The sequence below is a fragment of the Loxodonta africana genome, chromosome 7, assembly GCF_030014295.1.
Source record: "Loxodonta africana isolate mLoxAfr1 chromosome 7, mLoxAfr1.hap2, whole genome shotgun sequence".
Taxonomy (NCBI): domain Eukaryota; kingdom Metazoa; phylum Chordata; class Mammalia; order Proboscidea; family Elephantidae; genus Loxodonta; species Loxodonta africana.
In genome coordinates this window covers 9,103,475-9,129,360 of record NC_087348.1, presented here as the reverse complement: position 1 = coordinate 9,129,360, position 25,886 = coordinate 9,103,475, and the positions used below count along the sequence as shown (strand labels likewise).

At 47.0% G+C, this 25,886-nt stretch overlaps 2 protein-coding genes across 7 annotated transcripts; one reads left to right on the top strand and one right to left on the bottom strand.

Moving 5' to 3' along the window:
* Window positions 1-11,746: 11,746 nt before the first annotated feature.
* KAT5 (lysine acetyltransferase 5) lies at window positions 11,747-18,873 on the top strand. 5 transcript variants are annotated; one of them, XM_064287774.1, is made up of 14 exons: window positions 11,748-11,994; window positions 12,094-12,160; window positions 12,487-12,555; window positions 12,646-12,782; window positions 13,045-13,227; window positions 13,317-13,391; window positions 13,500-13,574; window positions 13,870-14,118; window positions 14,200-14,289; window positions 15,505-15,645; window positions 15,722-15,815; window positions 17,867-18,026; window positions 18,161-18,242; window positions 18,334-18,873. In XM_064287774.1, the coding sequence occupies exons 1-14, from the start codon at window positions 11,983-11,985 to the stop codon at window positions 18,466-18,468; spliced, it is 1,569 nt and encodes a 522-aa protein (XP_064143844.1). In that variant the 5' UTR covers window positions 11,748-11,982; the 3' UTR covers window positions 18,469-18,873. The 5 variants fall into 5 exon arrangements, with proteins under 5 accessions (XP_064143843.1, XP_064143844.1, XP_003419633.1 ...); XM_003419585.4 differs by having other exon boundaries at window positions 11,749-11,994; window positions 13,072-13,227; XM_064287773.1 differs by having other exon boundaries at window positions 11,747-12,160; window positions 13,072-13,227.
* Window positions 18,874-18,947: 74 nt separating this feature from the next.
* Window positions 18,948-20,122, bottom strand: RNASEH2C (ribonuclease H2 subunit C). 2 transcript variants are annotated; one of them, XM_064287776.1, is made up of 4 exons: window positions 19,893-20,122; window positions 19,519-19,709; window positions 19,315-19,440; window positions 18,948-19,082 (listed from the first exon to the last, which is right to left on the bottom strand). In XM_064287776.1, the coding sequence occupies exons 1-4, from the start codon at window positions 20,062-20,064 to the stop codon at window positions 19,056-19,058; spliced, it is 516 nt and encodes a 171-aa protein (XP_064143846.1). In that variant the 5' UTR covers window positions 20,065-20,122; the 3' UTR covers window positions 18,948-19,055. The 2 variants fall into 2 exon arrangements, with proteins under 2 accessions (XP_064143846.1, XP_003419632.1); XM_003419584.4 differs by having other exon boundaries at window positions 19,321-19,440; window positions 19,893-20,117.
* Window positions 20,123-25,886: the final 5,764 nt, after the last annotated feature.

Genomic DNA, 25,886 nt, shown 5'->3' with positions numbered 1-25,886 from the left:
ACCATTTCTGGTGCTCCATTATTTTTTGTAGATATATATTTCCATCCGATGTGATTTTCTTTCTGCCTGAAGGACTTCCCAATATCTTATAGTGTGGATTTTTTGCCTTCATCTTTGAAAGATATTTTTGTTGGGTATAGAATTCTCTACTGACAGTTTTCTTCTTTCAGCACTTCAAAGATACTGCGCCATTGGCTTGCATGGTTACTGACAAGAAATCTGCTGTCATCCTTATTTTTATTTCTCTGTATATAACATGGAGCCCTGGTGGCATAGTAGTTCAGCAAAACGTCAGCAGTTCGAATCCACCAGCTGTCCTTGGAAACCGTATGGGGCAGTTCTGCTGTTTCCTATAGGGTTGCTATGAGTCGTAATCAACTCAACGACAATGGGTTTTTGTATATAACATGCTTATTTTTCTGACTCTTTTTGAAAAGTTTTTCTTTTTATGACTGGCTTTGAACAATTTGATTATGATGCGCCTCAATGTTGGTTTTCTCCCTTCGTGTTTCTTGTGTTTGGGGTACGTTCAGCATCTTAGATCTGTGGGTTTATGGTTTTCATTAAATTTGGAAAAATCTGGCTATTATTTCTCCAAATATTTTTCCTGCCTCCCCTTCATTTGGGGCTCCTGGCCCCATGGAGCACGAGTCTTGTGAGGGAAACAGACATATAACTGAATAATCACCTCACATGTAATGAGAGACTGGGGCTCTAAGGTCCAGAGGCCTTCCTGGAGGAAGAGGAATCTAAAAGAGACAGCATTACAGAGGGAATCACGCCTGTGCAGGAAGAGTGGTGAGATGTCAGAAAGAGAGTGTGTGGAGGAAGGGAACGAGTCCTGGATAGGGGGTATGGGAGGCCTTCACCCATGCCTATCGCCAGCCTCCAGTGACCAGCATTTCTGTCTGTCTGTCTGTCTCTCTTATACCATCTCCCATGGTTGATCCTGCCAAAATTATGTTATTTTGTATTTTGCACAATATTTTTAAGTGTTTCTTTCTTTTAATCAAAATCACTGAACATAATAACGTAGAATCATTTTTCTTTAATAGGCTTATACTAAAAGCTTCAGATGAAGTGGTGGTGGTTCAGTGGTAGAATTCTTGACTTCCACGTGGGAGACTTGGTATCTTAGTTATCTAGTGCTGCTATAATAGAAACACCACAAGTGGATGGCTTTAACAAACAAAAATTTATTTTCTCACAGTCTAGTAGGCTAGAAGTCCAAATTCAGGTCGCTAGAAGTCCAAATTCAGGTCATCAGCTCCAGAGGAAGGCTTTTTCTCTCTGCTGGCTCTGGAGGAAGGTCTTTGTCATCAATCTTCCCCAGGACTAGGAGCTTCCCTGCTCAGGAACCCTGGGTCCAAAGGACATGCTCTGCTCCCAGCACTGCTTTCTTGGTGGTATGAGCTCCCCATCTCTCTGCTTGCTTCCCTTTTCCTTTAATCTCTTGTAAGATAAAAGGTAGTGCAGGCCACACCCCGGGGAAATTCCCTTTACATTGGATCAGGGATGTGACCCCAATGAGGGTGTTACGATCCCACCCTAATCCTCTCTAACATAAAATTACAATCACAAAATGGAGGACAACCACACAATACTGGGAATCATGGCCCAGCCAAATTGATACATGCATTTTTGGGTGGACATAATTCAATCCATGACACTTGGGTCTGATTCCCTGCCAACGCACCTCACGCACAGCCGCGATCCGCCTATCAGTGGAGTCTTGCTTGTTGCTATGATGCTGAACAGTTCTCAGAGGAGCTTCCAAACTAAGTTGTTAGTTGCTGTCCAGTCGATTTCAATTCATGGTGTGCAGAGTAGAACTGCTCCATAGGGTTTTCAAGGCTGTGACTTTTCGGAAGTAGATCACTAGTGCTGTCTTCCAAGGTGCCTCTGGGTGGGTTTAAATTGCCAACCTTTCAGCTAGTAGCCCAGCACCACCTAGGAACTCCTTCCAGGCTAAGACAGACTAGGAAGAATGACTTGCCAATGAAAACCCTTGAATCACAATCGCCTGGTCTGCAACCAGTCATGGTGATGGCACAAAATTGGGCAGCATATGGCTCCATTGTGCATGGAGTTGCCACAAGTTGGCTGACTACGTGGCAGATAACTATAAAAAGTTTCAGAGGTCTGTTGTTAAAAAAAAATAGAGATAATAAATGCTAGGTTTATTCTGAACCAAGGTATTGCAATGAGACCACATAACATGTAAAAATGGTATATGCCAGATACAGGCATTTGATAATAGAAAAGATTAAAGAAGGGGACATAAACGCAAATTAAATGCCACATAAAAATTATTTATGACATTGAAAAAGAATACTACAAATATTTAATATTTAGAAGTTACCATTCTTAAAGTGAAATTTTAAAACATATAAGGTGTTAATTGCCCAATCTGATAGTCTTGATCATTATTTCGTGACAAATATTCCAGATGCAGAGAACTTTAATTCTGTACTGATGTTGTTCCAATTGTTAAGAGGGCATCCACCACCATCTTCAACTTGAGCATGCATGTTGCTTCCTACAAACTCATTTTCTTTTTTTAAATAATTTATTTACTTCAGGGGAAAGTTTACAGCACTAGTTTCTCATTCAAAAATTTATACACAAATTTTTTTGTGTGTGACATTAATTGCAATCCCCACAATGTGGCAGCACTCTCCTCCTTTCCACCCTGGGTTCCTGTGTCCATTCATCCAGTTTTCCTCTCCCTTTCTGCCTTTTCATCTTGCTTTTTGGCCTGAGTTGCCCATTTGAACTCATATAGTTGAGTGAACTAAGAAGCATGTTCCTCATGTGTGTTATTGTTTGTTTTGTAACCCAAAGACCCACTGCCGTAGAGTTGATTCAGACTCATAGTGACCCTATAGGACAGAGTAGATCTGCCCAATAGAGTTCCCAAGGAGCACCTGGTGGATTTGAACTGCTGACCTCTTGGTTAGCAGCTGTAGCACTTAACCACAATGCCACCAGGGTTTCCGTTTGTTTTATAGGCCTGTCTAATCTTTGGCTGAAAGATGGGCTTTGGGAGTCGCTTCAGTTCTGAGTTAGTGGAGTGCCTAGGGGGAGAATGAAGAAAACCAAAGACACAAGGAAAATATGGCCCAAAGGACTAAAGGAGCACATGAACCACAGCGTCCGTCAGCCTGAGCCCAGAAGAACTAGATGGTAACCCAGCTACCACCACCAACCACTCTGATAAAAAAAACTCACTACCGTCGAGTCAATGCCGACTCATAGCGACCCTATAGGACAGAGTAGAACTGCCCAACAGTTTCCAAGGAGCACCTGACGGATTTGAACTGCCGACCTTTTGGTCAGCAGCCTTGGCACTTAACCCCCACACCACCAGGGTTTCCACCGCTCTGATAGAGACCACAGTAGACAGTCCTGGACAGAGTGGGAGAAAAATATAGAACGAAATCAAATTCACCAAAAAAAGACCAGACTTACTGGCCTGGCAGTGACTGGGGGAACCTCCCGATTTACTTTTCTCTTGTGCGTTTCTGCTGTTCTTCCTTGTGTTTTTACACATACTTTCATTTTCTTTTTTAATGATGAAAATTTCCTGCTTGCCCTGATTTTGGTTTTGCCATTGAAATCCATATGTAGGTCAGTTTCTGATTTCCTGTCATCTTCCATAACATTCACATCTTCTCTTTGCATTTCTTCTGTTAAAGTTTTCACAAAAACTGTAGCCTGCACTGAATATTTGGAGCCCTGGTGGCATACTGGTTAAGAGCTCGCCTACTAAACAAAAGGTTGGCAGTTCAAATCCACCAGCTGCTCCTTGGAAACCCTATGAGGCAGTTCTACCCTCTCCTGTGGGGTAGCTATGAGTTGGAATCGACTCAATGGCAATGGGTTTGCTTTGTTTGCTGAGTGTGTAAATACGACAGTGAATATTATTGGGTAGCATTTGGATAGTGTAACATTTGGATCTTGTAGCAAAGTTAACACCACCATACAGAATTCCATCACCAATGGTATCGCTCATTTAGGGATTTATTTTGCTTCAGAAAGGTACTATTTCTTAGAACACCATTCAGAGGATTTTCGTAAAGGATTTATGTATATGAACTTATTAATATTTATTTTATTTACAAGACTGACTCGCTGTAAGCAGATACAGGGCAACAAACTCACACTTATCACACAGCAACAGCTACAAGCAAGACTGATTCCATCTTCACCTTTCTCTCCTATGTGCTGCCCTAGTTCCCAAAAATGCAGACCTTAACCTTTAACTCTGCATGTCAGTGTTTCCTGCTTTTGGTTTTGACTTGGCATTGATGGATTACTTCAGACCAGCAATGTCTCCATGTTGATTGTTAAGATTTAACTCTTGTTGTTGTTGTTAGGTGCCATCGAATTGGTTCCAACTCATGATGACGTTATGTATAACAGAACAAAAAGTTGTCTGGTCCTGCACCATCCTCAAAATCATTGCTCTGTTTGAGCCCATTGTTGCAGCCACTGTGTCCATCCATCTCACTGAGGTCTCCCTATTTTTTGCTGACTCTCTACTTTACAAGCATGGTGTCCTCCAGTGACTGGTCCCTCCAGATATCCAAAGTAAGCAAGGTAACGTTTTGCCATTCTTGCTTCTAAGGAGCATTCTGACTCTACTTCCTCCAAGATAGATTCATTCGTTCTCCTGGCAATCTATGGTATATTCAATATTCTTTGCCTACAACACAATTCAAGTGGTATAATTCTTCTTTGATTTCCCTGTCTCATTGTCCAGCTTTTGCATGCATTGAACTCTTGTGGGAAAATTTTAATACTTATTCCTGATTTTTTTTTTTTTTTACTGAGTTTTATAATGATCAGGACTAGCTACACAGTTTGTAGAACCCAGTGCAAAATGAAAATATGGAGCTCCTTTTCAAAACACAGTAAGAGTTTTAAAGGTGGTAAGAGCAGAGCATCAAACAATGCAAGGCCCTTCAAAATGCGGGGACCTGTGTGACTGCAGGGGTCACAAGCCCTGCTCAGGGTTCAGAAAAACACAATTTCCTGGGAAATACTGAGAAGGAATTCCTGAATGGAAACAGGTGGTGTGAAAGCAGACACATATGGCATCTCGCCACCCTAAGAATAAAGCCAACCCACCATGTTGGTGGCATGAGAGATAGAAGGACCATGGGGGGATCATGATGCCATCTTTCCGTGAGGCTGCTCCACCTCCAGGGAGATAATAACTCCAGGTTATGGAGCCAGTTTCTTCATGGCTTTCTGTCATTTACAACCAAGAGTGTCCAACTGATATACATTCTAAAGAAACTCCTTCCTTATCTTTGTGGCTCCCTCTGGCTCCCCACCAATGGCTTTCCTCCTTAAAAAAAAAAAAAAGCTCAGAGATTTTTATAATTTTTCTTCTGCCGTTCAGTCAAACTTCTTTGAAGAGATGTGTGTAGTAAGGAATTTGGCTGGCCTTTGTCCCTGGTTCCTGGGAGGTAACCTCAAAATCCTTGAAATTTCCTTGTGATAGGAGTGTACTTGCTATTCATTGGGGTCTTGATGGTTTATACCAATCAGTTGACTCAAGGTGGGCACCTAGACAGTTTGTGCTAAGAGATGACTCAGGATGGGGGCTGGCCATGCCAGAAAGGCCAACCATGTAATTCGAAGGTTGGAGCTTTGAGCCCCGTGATATCAGCCCAAACCACAGGGAGGAGGGGAGCTAGAGATTGAGGTCAACTCACGGACAATGATTCAATCAATCATTCCTATGTAATGAAGCCCCAATGAAAACTCAGGACTCTGAAGCCCCAACCTTGAGTGAGCATCCCCAGTTAGCAATATTCTATATATTGTCACACATCAATGTGCTGAGTGATTTGTCTGACTCAACAGGGAAAGGACGACGGAGAGGACAAAGGTCATATTCGGGACCCTCCCAGACTTTGCGCTCTGTGTCTCTCCCTTTGGCTGATGCTGATTTGTACCCTTTGGCTATGATAAAACTGTAATTCTAAGGATTGTACTTTCTTGAGTTCTGTGAGTCCTTCTGATGTCCTGGGGTAGTAACCAAAACAAACCCATTGCCGTCAAGTTGATTCTGACTCATAGTAACCCTACAGGACAGACTAGAACTGCCCCATAGGGTTTCCAAGCAACGGCTGGTGGATTTCAACTGCTGACCTTTTCATTAGCAGCAGAACTCTTAACCACTGGGACACCAGGGCTCCTGAGGGGTTATTAAAAAAAAAAAAATTTTTTTTTTTTTTGGAAGCCCAAATTTGTAGCCAACTGGTCAGGAGTGAGAGCAGCCTGAGGACCCTGGAGCTTGTGGCTGTATCTGAAGTGAAGGCAGTCTTGTGGTGGACTGTGCCCTTCACCTGTGAAGTTTGGCAGAACTCCAGGTAGTTGGTCTCAGAAGCCTTTGTAAGCCGTCTATCCATGCTGCTTCCATCTCCTTGCCTACCACACAATCTGGCTTTCTCCTACACCCACCTCTGCAAAGAATCCTCTGAGATGAGGTCAGAGTGGTAACTTGTGCGTGGGCGTGGAGCTGGATTTGTGTAATGACTTTGATTTTTACTCTGAGAAAATGGGAAACGATTGGCAGATTTTGATCATCAGAGTGACACGGTCTGAATTAGACTCTCTTTCTCCCATGTACAGGAGCCCTGGTGGCACAGTGGTTAACAGCTCAGTTGCTAACCAAAAGGTCACCAGTTTGAGCCCACCAGCTGCTCCTTGGAAACCCTGTTGAGGAGTTCTACTCTGTCCTATAGGGTTGCTATGAGTCAGAATCGACTTGACGGGAACGGGTTTGGATTTTTTTTTTTTTTTGGTCTCCTATGTACAAGGTTATTGCAATCATTCGGGCAGGAGACTATGGCGGCTTACACCTGTACGGTAGTGGTGAAGGCAGTGAGAAGTGGTAGAGCAGAGAGGACTTGCTGAAGGACTGGACAGACAAAGCAGAGAAGTCAGGGATGTCTTCAAGGTTTTTGGTCTGAGCAATTTGAAGATTGGCATTATCATTGCAAGGAAAAAGGGAGACAGTGGAAGGAACAGGTTGGGAAGGAAGATCAGGAGTGTGGTCTTGAACATGCCCTTTATTTATTTATTTAATCTTGCTTTAGATGAAGGTTTACAGAGCAAACTAGTTTTTCATTAAACAATACACATATTGTTTTGTGATATTGGTTGCCAACCCTGAGATGTGTCAACACTCCCCTCTTCTTGACCTTGGGTTCCCCATTTCCATTTATCCAGCTTTCCTGTCCCCTCCTGCCTTCTCATCCTTACCCCTGGGCTTGTGTACCCATTTAGTTTCTTATACACAGTTTAGTTATGTCAATTATTGTTTTATGGGCCTGTCTAATATTTGGCTGAAGGATGAACCTCAGGCGCGACTTTGGTACTGAGCTAAAAGGGTATCGGGGGCCATACTCTCACGGTTTCTCCAGTCTCTGTCAGACCAGTAAGTGTGTTCTTTTTTTGTGAGCTTGAATTTTGTTCTACATGTTTCTCCATCTCTGTCCAAGACCCTCTATTGTGATCCATGTCAGAGCAGTCAGTGGCAACAGCCAGGCACCATCTCATTGTGCTGGGCTCAGTCTGGTGGAGGCTGTGGTAGTTGTGGCCCATTAGGCCTTTGGACCAATCTTTCTCTTGTGTCTTTAGTTTTGTTCATTCTCCCTTGCTCCGGACGGGGTGGGACCACTGGAGTATCTTAGATGGCCGCTCACAAGCTTTTAAGACCACAGACGCTACTCGCCAAAGTAGAATGTAGAACATTTTCTTTATAACGGACATGCCTTTTAGACCTCCTGAGTGGGCAGCGAGAGTCTGGAGTTCAGGAGAGGTCTGGGTTGTAAATAAAAATTTGAGAAGCCTCAGCCCATGGGTGATATTTAGGCATGAACTTGGGGATCACCAAAGAAGTGAATATGGATAAAAAGATGAAGTCCAGGGCTAAAACTGGCACATGTGAACTGTCTTGACCAGCTTATATACAGTACAAACTGTTGTGGAATTTCCCAAAAGGGAAATTTTAAATGATTGGTTGTCATTCACTTAACTGGTAGGAGGCAGTTTGACTTGCTTTATTAAGTATTCACGTATTCTATAGGCTAGTTATGGCCTAACGAATGAAACTGTCTTTATCACAAGTTTTTAGTTTCAGTGAATGGCTAAGAGTTTAGACAGGTAGGGGGAGCATTTTCTTTAACAGAATGTTTAGAGGTCAGAGACAGGAAGAGAATCCAGTAAGACGATGAGCAGCCGGGGAACTAGGAAGGAAATGAGGACGGTCTGGCGTTCTGGAAGCCAAGAAAAGAGTGTTTCAAGGGAGAGGAGTGACCAATGATGTCCAATGTCACTAATAAGTAGACTGAGGAACAGCCATCGGATTGAGAATGTGGAGGTCAACGTGGAGTGGCAGCAACTGAAACTGTGTTTACCGCATACGTAGTGTGCATAGACATTTCCTGACCGTTATCAGCCAGTGAAAAATCGATTTCAACAGTCTTCTGCTTGGTATCCTGTTCTTGTCTTAGCCCCTCCAATCCAAGGACACAGCCACCAGGGTGGTCTTTCTAGAACGCAGATATAGTCATTCCCCATTAACATCTTCAATGTAAGTCAGGCCGGGGTGAATACATGGAAACTCGCAAGTATACAGATGCTCACTCTTTGCAGTGTTGTAGTAGCAGGAAATTGGACACAACTTGAATGTCCAACAACAGGAAATTGGTTATGGCAGCTAAGGTGTTTCTAAATGAGGAAACATTATATGGCCATTAAAATACTAGAGAATATTTAATGACAAGCATTCAATTTATATTGCTGAGTCAACAAGCTGATCGCAGAACAGTATACGTGGTAAGAATCTATTTCGTGTCAAACAGATATAAGCACAATAATCTAAAACAGGTTGGCAAACATTTTTTTGTGTAAAGGGATGCGTGGTGGTGTTACAAGAGCTTGTTGTTGTGTTGCTGTTTTTGGTAAATGCTCGGTAGCTAACATTTTAGGCTTTGTGTGCCTTACTATCTCAAACGCAACTACTCAGTTGTAGCACAAAAGAAGTCAGAGGCAAAATGTAAACAAATGAGTGTGACTGAGTTCCAGTAAGACAATTTACGGACACTGAAATTTGAAATTCATGTAATTTTCACGTGTGACAAAATAGCCTTCACTTTTCCCCCCATTTAAAAACGTAAAAACTATTCTTAACTCCTGGTTTGTAGTGGATTGGATTTGTCATAGTTTGCCAACCCCTTGTCTAGTAGATATTCAACCAAAACGCTCACTGTGAGCAAGGTTACAGTACCCACTCCCCCACCCCCACCTCTTACTATGTCTGTTTTTTTTTTTTATTAAGTTTGCACACATTCTATAGGCTAGTTATGACTTACCTAATTATTTAAACTTTCCCCAAAACTGCCTTTATCACAAGTTTCCAGTTTCAGTGACGGTCTGAGAGTTAAGTTTAAATAGGCGGGGAGGGCAGCATTTTCTTTAACAGAATGTTTAGAGGTCACAGACAGGAACTTAACTCAATAAAGACGATGAGCAGCCAGGGAACTACGAAAGAAACGAGGAGAGTCTGGCGTTCTGGAAGCCAAGAAAAGAGTGTTTCAAGGGAGACAAGTGACCAATGATGTCCAATGTCATCTTTCCCCCCGAGTATACACATGACTCACCCTCTTGTTCCTTTAAATCTTTGCTCAAATAATACACTCCAGCCAGGCCTCCCCTGCACATCGTATTTTAAATTGTAACCTGCCTACCTGTATCCTACCCATGTATCCTGCTCATTGATTTTGCTTCCCATAGCACGCTAAATTTGCTTTTCTAACTATGTGTATCATTTACTATCTATACCACTCTTTTCCCTCTCAGTCCCCAAGAATGTAAGCTCCATGAGGGCAGGATCTTTATTTTGTTCACTGATGTATTCCAAGTTCCGAGAATAGTGCCTAGCACATGGCAGGGCTCACTTAGTATTTGCTGGATGTATAAAAGGATTGAAAAAAAAAAACAACAACACAACCGGCTGCTGTCAAATGAATTCCGACTCACAGTGACTCTACAGGACAAAGTAGAACTGCCCCATAGTTCCCAAGGAATGCCTGGTGGGTTCGAACAGCTGACCTTTTCGTTAGCACCCGTAGCACTTAACCACTATGCTACCACGGTTTCCATGAAAGGGTAATAGATGTATTATTTAAAAAATCAGAACCTAATAGACAAAATCAAAGCAAAATTTTACTTGTGTGTGATATTAATGATATTGTTCGATAATTTCCACCTTCTGTTTGATCACCATTCTTTGGAGTGGGCACAAATATGGATCTCTTCCAGTCAGGTGGCCAGGTAGCTGTCTTCCAAATTTCTTGGCATGTATGAGCGCGCACTTCCAGCACTGCATCCTTCTGTTAGAACATCTCAATTGGTATTCTGTCAATTCCTGGAGCCTTCGCCAATGCCTTCAGGCAGCTTGGACTACTTTTTTCAGTACCATCAGTTCTTGACCATTTGCTACCTTCTGAAATGGCTGAACATCAACCAATTCTTTTGGGTATAGTGACTCTGTATGCTTCTTCCAACTTTTTTGATGCTTCCTGCACCATTCAATATATTTCCCATAGAATCCTTCAATATTGCAACTCAAGGCTTGAATTCTTTCCTTCAGTTTTTTCAGCTTAAGAAATGCTGAGCATATTCTCCCCTTTTGATTTTCTAACTTGAGGTCTTTGCACACTTCATTATAATACTTTCCTTTGTCTTCTCCAGCCTCCCTTTAAAATCTTCTGCTCAGCTATTCATTTCTTCCATTTGCTTTAGCTGCTCTATGTTCAAGTTTCAGAGTCTCTTCTGACATCCATTTTGGTCTTCTTCCTTTCCTTTTTAATGACCTCTTGCTTTCTTCATGCTGCAAAAGACCTCTTTAAAGTGTTAAAAAGCAAAGATGCCAGTTTAAGGACTAAGGTCTGCCTGGCCCAAGCCGTAGTGGTTAAGTGCTACGGCTGCTAACCAAAGGGTCAGCAGTTCGAATCTGCCTAGGCGCTCCTTGGAAACTCTATGGGGCAGTTCTACCCTGTCCTATAGGGTCGCTATGAGTCAGAGTCGACTCCAAGACACTGGGTAAGTATGACCCAAGCCATATTTTCAATCACCTCACAGGCATGCATAAAGCTGGACAATGAATAAGGAAGATCAAAGAAGAATTGATGCCTTTAAATTATGGTGTTCGTGAAGAATTAAACATACTATGGACTGCCAAAAAATAATGTCTTGATAGCACAGCGAAAATGATTCTTAGAAGGGAGGATAGCGAGGCTTCATTTCACATACTTTGGATGTGTTATCAGGAGGGACCAGTCCCTGAAGAAGGACACCATGCTTAGTAGACGGTCAGCAAAAGACAGGAAGACCCCGAGCAAGATGGACCGACACACTCGCTGCAACCATGGGTTCAAGCATATTAAACTTGGCCCGGTATTCGGGCCCTGCAGAGTTTGAGCCCCACCCACTCATCCAGCCTCCCGAAGTACGTATTATTCTGTCCTGCAGGCCCGCCCCGCCGCACCGACCCCGCCCCCCACCGAGCACGCGCAGTTCACTCTCCGCGACCTCTCCTGCTGCCACCAGGAGACGCCCGTGCACGGCCACAGGTAAAAGCTCAAAACACTCGTCCCACGTGACCCGCGCCTCATCCACATGACCAGCGTCGCACCCGGTGGGCGTCACGTGACGGACTCAGTTTTCCTCCAATCATTGGGCACGGGATGGAGAGGCCACCCAGGAGCCGACCCGAGGCTTAGAAAGCCCGTTTCTCCAGCCAGCTGAACGGGCCGGCTCCCTGCTTCCAGCCGGGCGGTAGCATCCCTCAAGGATCTCGCTTCTCAGGTGGCTTCGCGGAGCCCGGGCCTGCAGCGCCCTCAGCCCCGGAAGTGACGCCGCCCAGAGGAGCCGGAAGTGGCAGTGGAGGGAGGGAAGATGGCGGAGGTGGTGAGTCCGGTGCCTGGGGCGGGGCGGAGGGAGCCAGGGGAGGTGGGTAGGGCCCGAGGCCCCCCAGTAGCCGACCCTGGCGCCGCGCTGTCTCCCCAGGGGGAGATAATCGAGGGCTGCCGCCTGCCCGTTCTGCGGCGGAACCAGGACAACGAGGATGAGTGGCGTGAGTGACGTCGGGAGGCGGGGCTAAACAACCTGAGGGCGAGGGGCGGGTCGGATCAACCGAACCCCCGGGAGGGGGAGGGGCCACTGGAATCTTGGGGCGGGCGGGGCGCAGGCACTCCGAAGGAGGGGCGTGGCGTGTAGCTGCTTGAGATGGACAGGGCGGGGCTTGGAGAAGGGGTGCCATTTGGAGACTAAAGGGGACTTGGGTGGGAGCTTCCAAGTGCTGGGACTAGGGGATCCGGGCTGGGGGTGGAGTTCAGGTCGTGGCAGGGTGGAGCTTCGTGGCCGGGCCGTCTAAGGCTCCTGCCTGTGCTATTCCCGCAGCCCTGGCCGAGATCCTCAGCGTGAAGGACATCAGTGGCCGGAAGCTTTTTTATGTTCACTACATTGACTGTGAGTTCTGGGACCGGGTGAGGTGGGGCTGCGGGTAGGGCTGGGGAGCAGCCTCTGGCATCCCTTCCTGAGCCATCCCCATTGCTGCAGTCAACAAACGTCTGGATGAATGGGTGACCCATGAGCGGCTGGACTTAAAGAAGATCCAGTTTCCCAAGAAAGAGGCCAAGACCCCCACCAAGAACGGGCTTCCTGGGTCCCGCCCCGGCTCTCCAGAGAGAGAGGTGGTGAGTAGGTCACCTGCTTCTCCTCTTCTCTCCTGCCTCTTACTGCTCTTGTCTCTTGGCCTCAGGTGCTCCTGGATGGGCAGGAGGCAGTAAGCCTCTCACCCTGGCTTCAGCCTGCAAAGGATGGGGCCACATTGCAGTCATAGCTTCCAGAATCCAGTGGCTATTTCTATGCCCTTGAGAGGGCAGAGGGTGGGGTTTGATCACTTGGTGCTGAGGGCCCCCTCCTCCCCTGCCCCATTCCACCATCATGGCAACCCAGAGGAAGACCCTGGACCTATTTCTACAGCCGGCCTCCGCCCAGGCCAGCGGGAAGACCTTGCCAATCCCGGTCCAGATCACACTCCGCTTCAACCTGCCCAAGGAGCGGGAGGCCATCCCCGGTGGCGAGCCCGACCAGCCGCTCTCCTCCAGCTCCTGCCTGCAGCCCAATCACCGCTCTACGGTACCCTCAGCAATTCCAGGGACCTTGCTTTACTCTCAGGTCCCACGTTCTCTACCTTCTGACCCACCTTTCTTGGTTTCTCTCTGCAGAAACGGAAGGTGGAGGTGGTTTCACCAGCAACTCCGGTGCCCAGCGAGACAGCCCCAGCCTCAGTTTTTCCCCAGGTGAGTACCCCAAACTATCCCTTCTTCCTTTTCTCTCTTTTATCGTTTGGTAGCCCTTTTAAGGTTATGTCACATTCGGCTCTTCTATTCCTACTGTTTCATTTGCAGAATGGATCAGCCCGTAGGGCAGTGGCCGCTCAGCCAGGACGGAAGCGGAAATCAAATTGTTTGGGCACTGATGAGGTGGGTCTGGGGAGCAGAGGAAGAGGAAAGCTAGGGGTAAGGGAGGGCATGTGGGCAGGGGGAGTTTAGTGCCTAGTTTAAAAAGAAACAAGGGAGGGCTGGGTGGCAGTGGTGTCTGATATCTGCAGCCAGGTGTAGAGCGTGTTTCAGACCAGTCATTTGGTGATTTCAGGGTCTCAGTTTCTTCGTTTGGAAAGTGGGATTATAGTACTTTTTTATAGTGTTGCTGTGGAAGCTGTAGTGTCCTGCTTGAGTCATCTCTCGTAACCTGGTGTTTTCTACTGGCCCTGGGCAGGACTCCCAGGACAGCTCAGATGGAATTCCATCGGCACCACGCATGACTGGTAGCCTGGTGTCCGACCGGAGTCACGACGACATAGTCACCCGGATGAAAAACATCGAGTGCATTGAGCTGGGCCGGCACCGCCTCAAGCCGTGGTACTTCTCCCCGTACCCACAAGAGCTCACCACGTTGCCTGTCCTCTATCTCTGCGAGTTCTGCCTCAAGTATGGCCGGAGTCTCAAGTGTCTGCAGCGTCACTTGGTATGAGGGGCCCCAGGAGGCTGCTCTCCCAGCACCTCGTCCTGCCCCCACTCCTGCTTCTGACCCTCCTTTCTTCCCCAGACCAAGTGCGACCTGCGACACCCCCCAGGCAACGAGATTTACCGCAAGGGCACCATCTCCTTTTTTGAGATTGATGGCCGCAAGAATAAGGTCAGCAACTGAGGAGCAGTGGGGTGTCCTTGGAGCTGGTGGCCTGGGACACAGGAAGATGAGCAGTTTCTTCCTGCTTAGGAAAACACTCACCAGTCTGGCCAACATGTTGGTTCAGCCCATTTTTATTGAGTACTAGTAGTGCTGGGATGTACTAGGATGACCAGAAACTAGACAGTCTCTGCTGAGACCCCGTGGCCCATGGGAAAGTCCTGCCAATGGCCTGTGACATCCCAGAGTGACAAGTGTCATGAGTCCAAGGGTGGGTTACCAGGACCCTAAGGAGGTAGTCCACAAAGCTTCACAGTGGTGATCTTTGACGTGAGAGGATTCTGAGCAGTGAGATGCTGAAAGGCAGGCCTGCTGTACGGGGATGGTGTGTGTGAAAAGGTGAAAGGCAGGGAAGATAGGAAGGTGCAAGGCTCTTAGAAGGGACAGAGTTCAGGTGGTGGAAACAAGGTCAGTAGGGGTAGCAGGGGCACCGCAGGTTTGGGGCTTCAGACCTCTATGCTCTGTGGCCGTGGGGAAGAAGGGGGTAATCTGGAGACTGCTGAGTGAGACTCCACCGTTGCAGAGTCTGCAGGATGGTGAGGGAGAGGCAGGCACCTTGAATAGCAGGTGAGAGCTCAGGGTGGGGTGAGGGGCAGCCTGAGAGGAAGATGAGGCATTAACCACTGATCTGTAGTAGCTAGGGTGGAGTTGGCCCAGCAGGTAATTAAAAACTTCCCCTGAAAGTATAGAAATTGTGCACAGGTGTGAAGAGGCAAGGTTTGTAATTTTGCCGGGGGCACCTCTCAGGCTGTTTTTTGTTAAGTTTCAGAACTTCCTGTTTGCATTGTAGATGGCAGCTCTGTTGCCAGGTGTGACTATGGGCTGGGGGTGGGAGGCTGTTCTGCTTTTTGATAACCAGATTCCCGAAATGCCATCCAAACAGAGGTCACAGCTTCTCTCATGTGCCCGGGCCAGAGTCTGACTTCATAGGAACCCATCTCTGTCTGTTGACTTGTTAAACAGAGGGCAGTGGAGGCCCCCCCGGCCAGGCCGGCATAGAGCTGTGGGGAGCAGGGGTGATCCTGCCCAGCTCACCGGGGAGCCAGGTGGTGGAGCCCTGTCACAGGGCTAGTACAGCATGAATAGATAAGCATCTGCCTGGTCTGGATTAATGGCCACAGCCAGGACAGGTGTCCAGAGGGTGACAGGTCTTCTCTTTTGCAGAGTTACTCCCAGAACTTGTGTCTTTTGGCCAAGTGTTTCCTCGACCACAAGACATTGTACTATGATACAGACCCCTTCCTCTTCTATGTTATGACCGAGTATGACAGCAAGGGCTTCCACATCGTGGGCTACTTCTCCAAGGTGGGCGCTCCTCAGGCTTCCCCTGTCCTGCTGAGCCAGGTCCCACCCCCGCCCACTCACTGCCTCTCTTCTCCAGGAAAAGGAGTCGACCGAAGACTACAACGTGGCCTGCATCCTGACCCTGCCTCCTTACCAGCGCCGGGGCTACGGCAAGCTGCTGATCGAGTTCAGTGAGTACTTGGGCTGGCTTTCCAGCGGCTGGTGGCGCGCACTGGCAGGCCCAGGGCCTGTGCCCCCATCACCAGGGCGCGCGCACACGTGCACACACAGACACACAGACACACACCAGCCTGTGACTCTCAGACCTGGCTATGCAGGGGAGCTAGCCAGAAATAAAGATGGGGGTCTGCCAAGGTTCTCGCCTTTTGGGGTGGCTGCCTGCTCGTCTGGAGCAGGCTTATCCTTCTGCCCCACTGGTTCTTGGCCAAGGCTCTAAGCATCACCCAACTTCTTGATCTGACTCATCTCCTGCCCCAGCCGTGGGCAGAAGTTGCGGGGGCCACTGTCGGGTACCCATCTGGTACTGTGCTGAGATACAAGTTTCTAGGCCAGGACCTATGTTAACGTCCCCAGGTGTCCCCAAAGCCTTGCAGACGCTAGGTATTCAAACTGTTCACTTTTCTAACAGATGTAAGCACCAACATGCATGAATTTGCCCCCAACTCCTTGTATTCGGTCAGATAAATCTTTAAAAGCTGAAGGGCCCCACGGGCCTCATCACATACGGATGTTTCAGTGCCTCCCCTCCCCCAACTCCGAGGACCCTTCTGATTTCCAGTCTCTTACCCTGGCTCCATTCACCTCAGCACTCAACCATTTGAATGCCAGCTTTTCAGAAATCTTGTTTTGTTTTTTTCAAGCTCCTCTGATTCTGGGAGGCAGGCAGAGCTTTAGCTGATAGGCTGAGACTTGACTTCACTTCACCAAGGTCACAGTCTATTTGAGAAATGTTAAGTGATCAGATGATGCCAGGATGGAGTCATCTTCAGGAAGTTTAGCCTGGTAGAGCAGGCAGACTCTTAAACTCAGGCTAAGCACTGAGCTCAGACCTAAGTGTACAGAAGATGTGGTGGTCAGGATGGCCTGCCCAGCAGGGCCCCCAAAGCACCATTCCAGGCAGCTCAGAGGGCAGGGGGTGTTTGCTGGGGAGGGGCCAGGAGCCGGTTGTAGCTGAGGAGGTAAGTGTGGCCACCAGCCAATCTGTTAGGACCATGCATGCATTATGGACCCCACAAAGCTGAGTATATCTGAAAGGCCTCCTCTTTGGTGCGTTCTCCAACCAGCCAGTCTGAACTGGTGGGGAGGCCACAGGAGACTGGGTAAGAGGATACCCCTGGCTGATAAAGATACCAGGAAAGCAGAAGGGACAAAGGTTCACTGTGAGGCTGGTTGTGGCTCTTCAGAGGTAGTGGGGACATCCCAGTGTCCTGACAGGAGACTGAACACCTTGCCCAAGTGTGGGAACCCACTCAGCTCTGCAGGGACTCCCCAAGATCTGCTTGCCACTGCCTACCATAGCCATCTCTGGGTTCAGCTTCAGCTGCCCCTTGGACAGTTCCAGTGCCCAGCTGTCCATATGTGAGGGCAGGAAGGAGCCGCTTTGGAAGCAGTCACCTGGCTGCAAGGAAGGGCCTCCCTCTGGCTGGGCAAGCACTTTGGTGCGCCTGCTCTCTGGATCCACCTTGTCAGTCCCCAGGACAGCCTAGTCAGCCTCTGAGGTGACAGCAGGGTGAATTGATTGATCTGAGAGAATTCAAGCATCCTCAGGCCTGGACTAGAGATGGAGCACTGCCCCCCTTCTCTCCTCACATGCCCAGACACAGCGGAGAGTCTGGGATCACAAAATGGTGATACCATTCCTTCCATAAGCCATTCTTCCTGCAGCCCCCCAGCACCCCTTGTATTAGCTACTCATTACAATGCACAGTGCCCCCACACTGTGCTCAGCACATCCAGGTGAAGTGGTCAGAAAAGGTCAGCAGGTGACAGCACTTGGCATATGTCATCCTTTGATTATGTGACAGTCCTATGAAAGAGGTTCCGTTGTAAGTCCTTTATGAGGAAAACAGGCACAGAGCAGACAAGCCACATACCCAAGGTCACAAAACTAAGTGGCAGGGCCAGGACTGACCAGGGAGTGGGCCTCCACCATCCATGCTTTACAACGTTGGTTGCGTTAGCCTGTGACCCTTACCCACCGTCTCCTGCCCCATTGCTTTAGGTTATGAACTCTCCAAAGTGGAAGGGAAAACAGGGACCCCTGAGAAGCCCCTCTCCGATCTTGGCCTCCTGTCCTATCGAAGCTACTGGTCCCAGACCATCCTGGAGATCCTGATGGGGCTGAAGTCAGAGAGCGGGGAGAGGCCACAGATCACCATCAAGTGAGCCTGGCCCAGCCCAACCTACCCAGGGGGTGCATGGCCTGGCCTTTCTGTCCCCAGCTCCCTCACTTCCTCCTGGGGTCCTGGGGCAGAGGGGAAGGCCCTCAGCGGACCTGACCTCTTCCCTCCCACAGCGAGATCAGTGAGATCACTAGCATCAAGAAGGAGGATGTCATCTCCACCCTGCAGTACCTCAACCTCATCAACTACTACAAGGTAGGGGGACAGGCAGGGCAGACAGGTCCCTGGGAGGGGGTGCAGCTCTGGGGTGGGGGGCGCTGACTTGCCGACCCCTCCCCCTACCCAGGGCCAGTATATCCTCACGCTGTCGGAGGACATCGTGGATGGGCACGAACGGGCTATGCTCAAGCGGCTGCTTCGGATCGACTCCAAGTGTCTGCACTTCACTCCCAAGGACTGGAGCAAACGGGGAAAGTGGTGACCAGACACTGTCCACGGCATTGTCAACAGAGCAGGCAGGACTGGTGCTGACAGCACAGCCTGCCCCAACTAAGGCCCCCAAGAGGCCCAACAAGGGAGACGGGGCTGTGGACTGCTCCACAAGGACAGGACAGGCCTGGCAGGGGCCACTGGTGCCCAGTGCCTGAGCTTGGCTCAGGCAGACTCCAAGGTTGGCTGGCTGCGGGCCCAGGCCTGCTCCAAACCAGGGACTGGAAGGAGCCTGGCAGCTGTGTACAGTGAGGGGCAGGCTAGGGGCGATCTGCACAGAGGGCTGGTTGGATGTAAAGATTCCTTTTGTAAAGTAGGAGTTGGGGGTGGGTGGGTATGCAGAATTCTGGCCTCTCTCACCCCTATTCCCCTGGCAATAAATTGTTTCTATAGGCCAGAGCCCCAGAAGGTTCTTGTTCTGAGGGACAGTCTTGGTGGCTTCAGGGCTCCAAGGTGCCACAGACTCACAGGCACTTTGAAGAGCTCATTTATTGGGGTGATGGGATCAGTGGCTCTCAAGTACAGGGCTGGTTCAGTGGGGTGCAGGGATCAGTGGCTTTCAGTCCCAAGCTCTGGTTCTCAGTCTTCAGGCACCTGTGCGTGAATCTGTAACAGGAGTCACCTGCTGTTGGATTTCTGGGGCCACATACCTGGGACAGGCCCAGCTGCTCAGAATGATAGCCCTTTCTAGGCCTCCAGAGAAGAGTGGTGGGGAAGCCCTTCACCCAGTCTAATCCTGCCCCATTGTGCTCCCCGGCCCTAGAGCCCCAAATCCACTTGGGGGCAAATTTCTGGCCAACCCAGCATCAAACTTCAAAGGAGAAGGGCCCGTCCTTACACTCACCGCTGCAGCGAGGCTGGGCCAGGTCAAGGCCCCGCGTACTTTTGCGTCCGGGCCGGGGACGGTCTCCAGGCCCCACAGGTGGAAGCTGGCAAAACTGGCAGTGGCCCTGAGAAAGCGGTCCTAAGGGAGGGGCCCGGCTCAGAATGGAGGCGCCGCTTCCGCCCGCACCCCCTTCCTGCCCCGACACCCTCTGCTCACGAAGTCCCGCTCCATTGGCTCCGGGCGCTCCTGCTGCTCTTTCTCGTCGTCGTTCTTTGAACCCCTCGATGCGTATTTCCTTTCTAACACCTCTGCCTTCTCGTCCATCACCATCACGTATCCCGCGAGGCCACGGGGCACCATCACCTTCTCGCCCCGCAGAAGGCGGCCCCGAAACGACACCTCGAGCCCTGAAGGGAAGAGTCGCAGGACCTAGGTCAGGCGAGAACCCAGGCACAGGGCGCCCAGTGCGGCCCTCCCGCCACCGCCGGGCGGACTACGAGCCCCAGGCGCCCTCGCGGCGCTGCTCGCCGAGGGTCGCGCGGCGCGGGCGCGGGGGCTGCCGGGAGCCGTAGTCCGGCGCGAGCGCTGACCTGCGGGCCGCTGGCGGATGGCCGGAGTGAAGAAGCGCCCGACGGGGGCGGGCCGGTTAGCCAGGATCTCACAGGGCAGTAAGTGCAGCGTGACGGGGGCAGCGTCGCGCAGCGTGGCAGGGCGCAGGTGGATGCGGTGCTTCTCGGTGGCTTCCTCATCGCCGCTCTCCATCCTCCGGTCGCCGCGAGTCTGTGTCTGGCTGAGGCCAAAGCTGGCGCGTAAAGCGCGCAGAGCCTCTCGGGAGGCCGGGTACGGTCAGCGCAGAGCCCCATGGACAGCGTAGTCCTTCTCCGAGACTCCTCTGCAAGCCCCGCCCCCAGCTGGTTAAAGTCCCAGCTTTCTTTAAATGTCTTTTTTAATCCAAAATTAATTTTAAAAATTGTGGTAAAATAGACACAAAAATTGCCATTTTAACCATTTTTAAGTGTACAATTCAGTGGCATTAATTGCATTCACGGTGTTGTGCTATCATCACCACTATTTCCAGTTTTTCTATCACCCCAAATAGAAATTCATACCCGTTGAGCCGTAACTCCCGGTTCTCCCTCCTACGGGCCCACGGTATCCTCTAGTTTACTTTCTGTCTCTGTGAATTTGCCTATTTTAGATATTTCTTACTACCAATTGTCTGTCAGTTTGTTGTACTGTGTGGTACCTTGTGAGTTGCTATGATGCTGGAAGCTTTGCCATCAGTATTTCAAATCTGCCCTATGGTAGAACTGATTTCAGTGGAGCTTTCAGACTAAGACAGATTAGGAAGAAAGGCCTGGCAGTCTATTTCGAAAAATCAGTCAGTGAAAACGTTATGAATCACAACAGAATATTATCCAATATAGTTCTAAAGATGAGCCCCTCCCTCTCAGGTTGGTAAGACCCTATACAATAGCTGCAACGATAGACTCAGACATACCAATGATCAAGAAGATGGCGAAGCACCGGACAATGTTTTGTTCTGTTATACATACGGTCAACAGGAGTCATGCCCGGCAACTTGTTATTAGTTACCATCAAGTTGGCTCCGACTCATAGCGACCCTATGTTCAATAGAATGAAACACTGCCTGGTCCTGAGCCATCCTCACAATCATTGCTATGTTTGAAACCATTGTTGCAGCCACTGTATCAATCCATCTCGTGGAGGGTCTTCCTAACAACAACAATTTCATATATTTGGAATCAGAATATTTGTCTTTTTGTATCTGACTTATTTCACATAGCATAATGTTTTCAGTGTTCATCCATGTTGTAGCATATATCAGAACTCCATTCCTTTTCATGGCTGAGTGATATCCCACTGTATGGATAGATTACATTTTGTTTATCCGTTCATCTGTTGATGGACACTTGGACTGTTTCCACCTTTTGACTGTTGTGAATAATTCTGCTATGAACATTGGCATACAAGTATGTTTGAGTTCCTGCTTTCAATTCTTTTGGCTGCACACCTAGGAGTGGAAGTACTGGGTCACACAGTAATTCTATGTTTAGCTTTTGAGGAAGCACCAAACTGTTTTCCATAGTGGGTATACCATTTTACATTCACCAGCAATGGATGAGCGTTCCAGTTCCTCCACATCCTCCCCAACGCTTATTATTTTCCATGTTTTATTATTATTATTATTATAGCATTCTAGTAGGTGTGAAGTGGTATCTCATTGTGGTTTTGGCTTGGATTTCCGTAATGACTAAATGATGTTGAGCATCTTTTCATGTGCTGGTTGGCCACTTGTACATCTTAAATAGAAAGGTCTATTTAAGTCCTTCGCCCATTTTTAAATTGGGTTGTTTTTCTTTTTGTTATTGAGTTGTAGGGGTTCTTTATGTATTTTAGATAAACTCATATCTGATAAACCTTTATCAGATATATGATTTACAAGTATTTTCTCTCATTCTGTAGGTTAAGAATTTTAGCTCTTAAATTTAGGTCTTTGGTCCACTTTAAGTAAATTTTTGTATGTGGTGTAAAGTAAGGGTCCAACATCATTCTTTTGCATGTGGATACTCAGTTTTCCCAGCACCATTTGTGGAAAAAATTGGTTTTTTCCCCATTGAATGGTCTTGGCACCCTTGTCAAAATCAATTGGCTGTAGATGTGAGGGTTAAATTCTGGGGCCTCAATTCTAACCCGTGGGTTTATATATTTATTCTTATGCCAGTATTACACTGTTTTGATAATTGTAGATTTAAAATGAAGATGTGTGAGTCCTCCACTTCACTCTAATTTTGCAAGATTGTTTTGGATTTTCTGGGCCCCTTGAATTTTAGGATTGGTTTTTCCATTTCTGGCATTTTGATAGGGATTGCGTTGAATCCATGGATCACTTTGACATCTTCATCTTTACAATATTGTCTTCCAATTTGTGAACATGGAATGTCTTTCCATTCACTTATATCTTCCTTAATTTTTTTTCAGCTTCAGTGTAAAAGTTGTGTTCTTTCTTGGCTAAATTCATTACTAAGTATTTTATGCTTGAATTTTATTTTCATTTTTTTCAGCTTGAGATATGCCAACCATGTTCTTCCCTTTTGGTTTTCTAACTCCAAGTCTTTGCACATTTCATTATTATACTTTACCTTGTCTCAAGCTGCCCCTTGAAATTTTCTGTTCATCTCTTTTACTTCATCATTTCTCCTGTTCACTTTAGCTACTCGGTGCTTAAGAGCATGATTCAGAGTCTCTTCTGACACCCGTTGTGGCCTTTTCCTTCCTTCCTGTCTTTTTAATGACCTTTTACTTTCTTCGTGTATGATGCCCTTGATGCTGTTCCACAGCTCTTCTGGTCTTCAGTCATTAGTGTTCAGTGTGTCAAATCTGTTCTCGAGATGGTCTCTAAATTCAGGTAGGATATATTCAAAGTCATGCTTTGGCTCTCATAGACTTGTTTTGATTTTCTTCAGCTTCATTTTGAACTTGAATATGAGCAATTGATGGTTTGTTTCATAGTCAGCCCCTGGCTTTGTCTTGACTGATGACATTGAGCTTCTCCTTATCTGTTTCCACAGATGTAGTTGATTTGAATACTGTGTAATTCATCTGGTGAGGTCCATGTGTATAGTTGTCAACGTGTGTTGAAAAAAGATATATCCGATGAACAAGTCATTGGTCTTACAGAATTCTATCATGTGCTCTCTGGAGTATTTTCTATCACCAAGGCTATATTTTCCACTACTGATTCTTCTTTTTGTTTCTAACTTTCACATTTCAATCACCATTGCAATCAGTGTCATTAAATTGTAAATCTGGAAGCTGTGACCCAGGTACTCAGTGATTAAGAGCTCAGGCTGCTAACCAAAAGGTTGGCAGTTCCAACAAGGCTGGCATTAATCCAAAAACCACAAAACAATAAATGTTGGAGAGGTTGTAGAGAAACCGGAACACTTACACACTGCTGGCGGGAACGTAAAACGGTACAACGACTTTGGAAATTGATTTGGTGCTTCCTTGAAAAGCTAGAAATAGAACTACCATACCCACCCCCTGCTGTCGAGTCGATTCCGACTCAGAGTAGAACTGCCCTATAGAGTTTCCAAGGAGCACCTGGTGGATTTGAACTGTCGACCTCTTGGTTAGCAGCCGTAGCACTTAACCACTACACCACCAGGGTTTCCAGAGCTAGCACACGATCCAGCAATCCCACTCCTTGGAATATATCCTAGAGAAATAAGAGCTCTCATACGAATAGATATATGCACACCTATGTTCATTGCAACACTGTTTATAATAGCAAAAAGTTGAAAACAAACAAGATGCTCATCAACAGATGAATAGATAATCAAATTATGGTATATTCACGCAATGGAATACTATGCAATGATAAAGAACAACGATGAATCCATGAAACATCTCATAACATGGATGAGTCCGGAAGGCACTAAGCTGAGTGAAATTAGTCAGTCACAAAAGGACAAATATTGTATGAGACCACTATTATAAGAACTCAAGAAAAAGTTTAAACACGGAAGAAAACATTCTTTGATGGTTACGGGATGGGGAGGGAGGGAGAGGGATATTCGCTGATTAGATAGTAGAAAGAATTATTTTAGGTGAAGGGAAGGTCAGTCAACACACAGTACAGCAGAAGTCAGCACAACTGGACTAAACCAAAAGCTAAGAAGTTTCCTGAACACAACCAAACACTTTGAGGTACAGAGTAGCAGGGCAGGGATCTGGGGACCATGGTTTCTGGGGACATCTAGGTCAATTGGCATAACAAACTATATTAAGAAAATGTTCTGCATCCCACTTTGGTGAGTGGCGTCTGGAGTCTTAAAAGCTAGCAAGCGGCCATCTAAGATGCATCAATTGGTCTCAACTCACCTGGAGCAAAGGAGAATGAAGAACAACAAAGACACAAGGAAAATAAGAGCCCAAGAGACGGAAAGGGCCACATAAACCAGAGACTTCATCAGCCTGAGACCAGAAGAACTAGGTGGTGCCTGGCTACCACCAATGTCTGCCCTGACAGAGAACATAACAGGGAATCCCTGATGGAGCAGGAGAAAAGTGGGATGCAGAACTCAAACTCTAGTGAAAAGACCAGACTTAATGGTCTGTCTGAGACTGGAGGGACCCCAGAGGACATGGCCCCGAGACAGTCTTAGCCCAAAACTAAAATCACTCCTGAAGCCAACTCTTCAAAGATTAGACTGGACTATAAGACATAAAATGATACTAGTGAGGAGTGCGCTTCTTAGCTCAAGTAGACACATGAGACTATGCCGGCAGCTCCTGTCCAGAGGCGAGATGAGAAGGCAGAGGGGGACAGGAGCTGGTTGAATGGACATGGGAAATACAGGGTAGAGAGGGAGGAGTGTGCTGTCACGTTATAGGGAGAGCAACTGCGGTCACATGGCAATGTGTGTACAAGTTTTGGTATGAGAAACTGACTTGAATTGTAAACTTTCACTTAAAGCACCATAAAAAAAAGAGAGAGAAAAAAAAAAAAAAAAGATTGGCAATTCGAATCCACCGGCTGCTCCTTGGAAACCCTATCAAGCAGTTTTACTCTGTCCTATAGGGTTGCTATGAGCCAGAATTGACTCACAGCCACGAGTTTGGTTTTATTGTTTTTTTACTCAAACAGATACAGTGTTCATTGCAGCATTATTCACAGTAGCTAAAAGGTGGAAACAACCCAAAGGTCTACCAACAGATGAATGAATAAATCAAATAGATGTTCCATTGTATTTATAAACCTGGTGTGTAGATATAATGGAATCTTATTCAGCCAAAAAGAGAAATGAAGTTCTGATGCAGGTTATGACATGGATGAACTTTAGAAACATTATGCTAAGTGAAATAAACCAGATACAAAAGGACAAATGTATGATTCCACTTATATGAAATATCTAGAATAAACAAATGCATAGAGACAGGAAGTAAATTAATGGCTAAACTAGGAGCTAGGGGAAGGAGTCAATGGGGAGTTATGGCTTACTGGGTACAGAGTTTCTGTTTGGGATGATGAAAACTTCTGGAAATAAAGAATGGTGATTGTATAGCATTGTGAATATAATTAACGCCACTGAATTGTACACTTAAAATGGTTAAAATGACTAAATTTATGTTATACATATTTTGCCATTATAAAATTTCAAAATTGGTTACTGGGTTATTTGGTGCATAAATATTCATAAATATTATATCTTTGTGGTGAATTAGGACTTTTAGCATTAAGTAGTACCCTTCTTTGTCATGTTTAAATACTTTGTGGCCAGAATTCCACTTTCTCTGACATCAAGATCGCTTTCTTTGCTTTTTTATTGTTTCCGTCTGCCTGGTATATCTTCATCCACCACTTTATTTTTAGCCTTTCTGAATCACATTATTTTAGGTGTGTTCTTGTATACAACATATAGTTGGGTCTTGCTGTTTTAGCCAAATTAAAAATCTTTTTCTTTAAATAAGTGAGTTAGACTGTCTTAGTTATGTGGTGATGCTATGACAGAAATAACCATAAATGGGTGGCTTTAACAAACAAAAATTTATTTTCT

What these genes read in the sequence shown, in the direction of transcription:
- KAT5 (XM_064287773.1), top strand. Translation starts at nt 11,983, where the DNA reads ATGGCGGAGGTGGTGAGTCCGGTGCCTGGGGCGGGGCGGAGGGAGCCA. An exon ending in AGTGTCTGCAGCGTCACTTG is followed by an intron (nt 14,119 to 14,199) that starts GTATGAGGGGCC and finishes TTTCTTCCCCAG; the next exon opens with ACCAAGTGCGACCTGCGACA. An exon ending in TTGATGGCCGCAAGAATAAG is followed by an intron (nt 14,290 to 15,504) that starts GTCAGCAACTGA and finishes TCTCTTTTGCAG; the next exon opens with AGTTACTCCCAGAACTTGTG.
- RNASEH2C (XM_064287776.1), bottom strand. Translation starts at nt 20,064, where the DNA reads ATGGAGAGCGGCGATGAGGAAGCCACCGAGAAGCACCGCATCCACCTG. An exon ending in CATCCGCCAGCGGCCCGCAG is followed by an intron (nt 19,710 to 19,892) that starts GTCAGCGCTCGC and finishes TCTTCCCTTCAG; the next exon opens with GGCTCGAGGTGTCGTTTCGG. An exon ending in GCCTCGCTGCAGCGGTGAGT is followed by an intron (nt 19,083 to 19,314) that starts GTAAGGACGGGC and finishes CTCCTGTTACAG; the next exon opens with ATTCACGCACAGGTGCCTGA.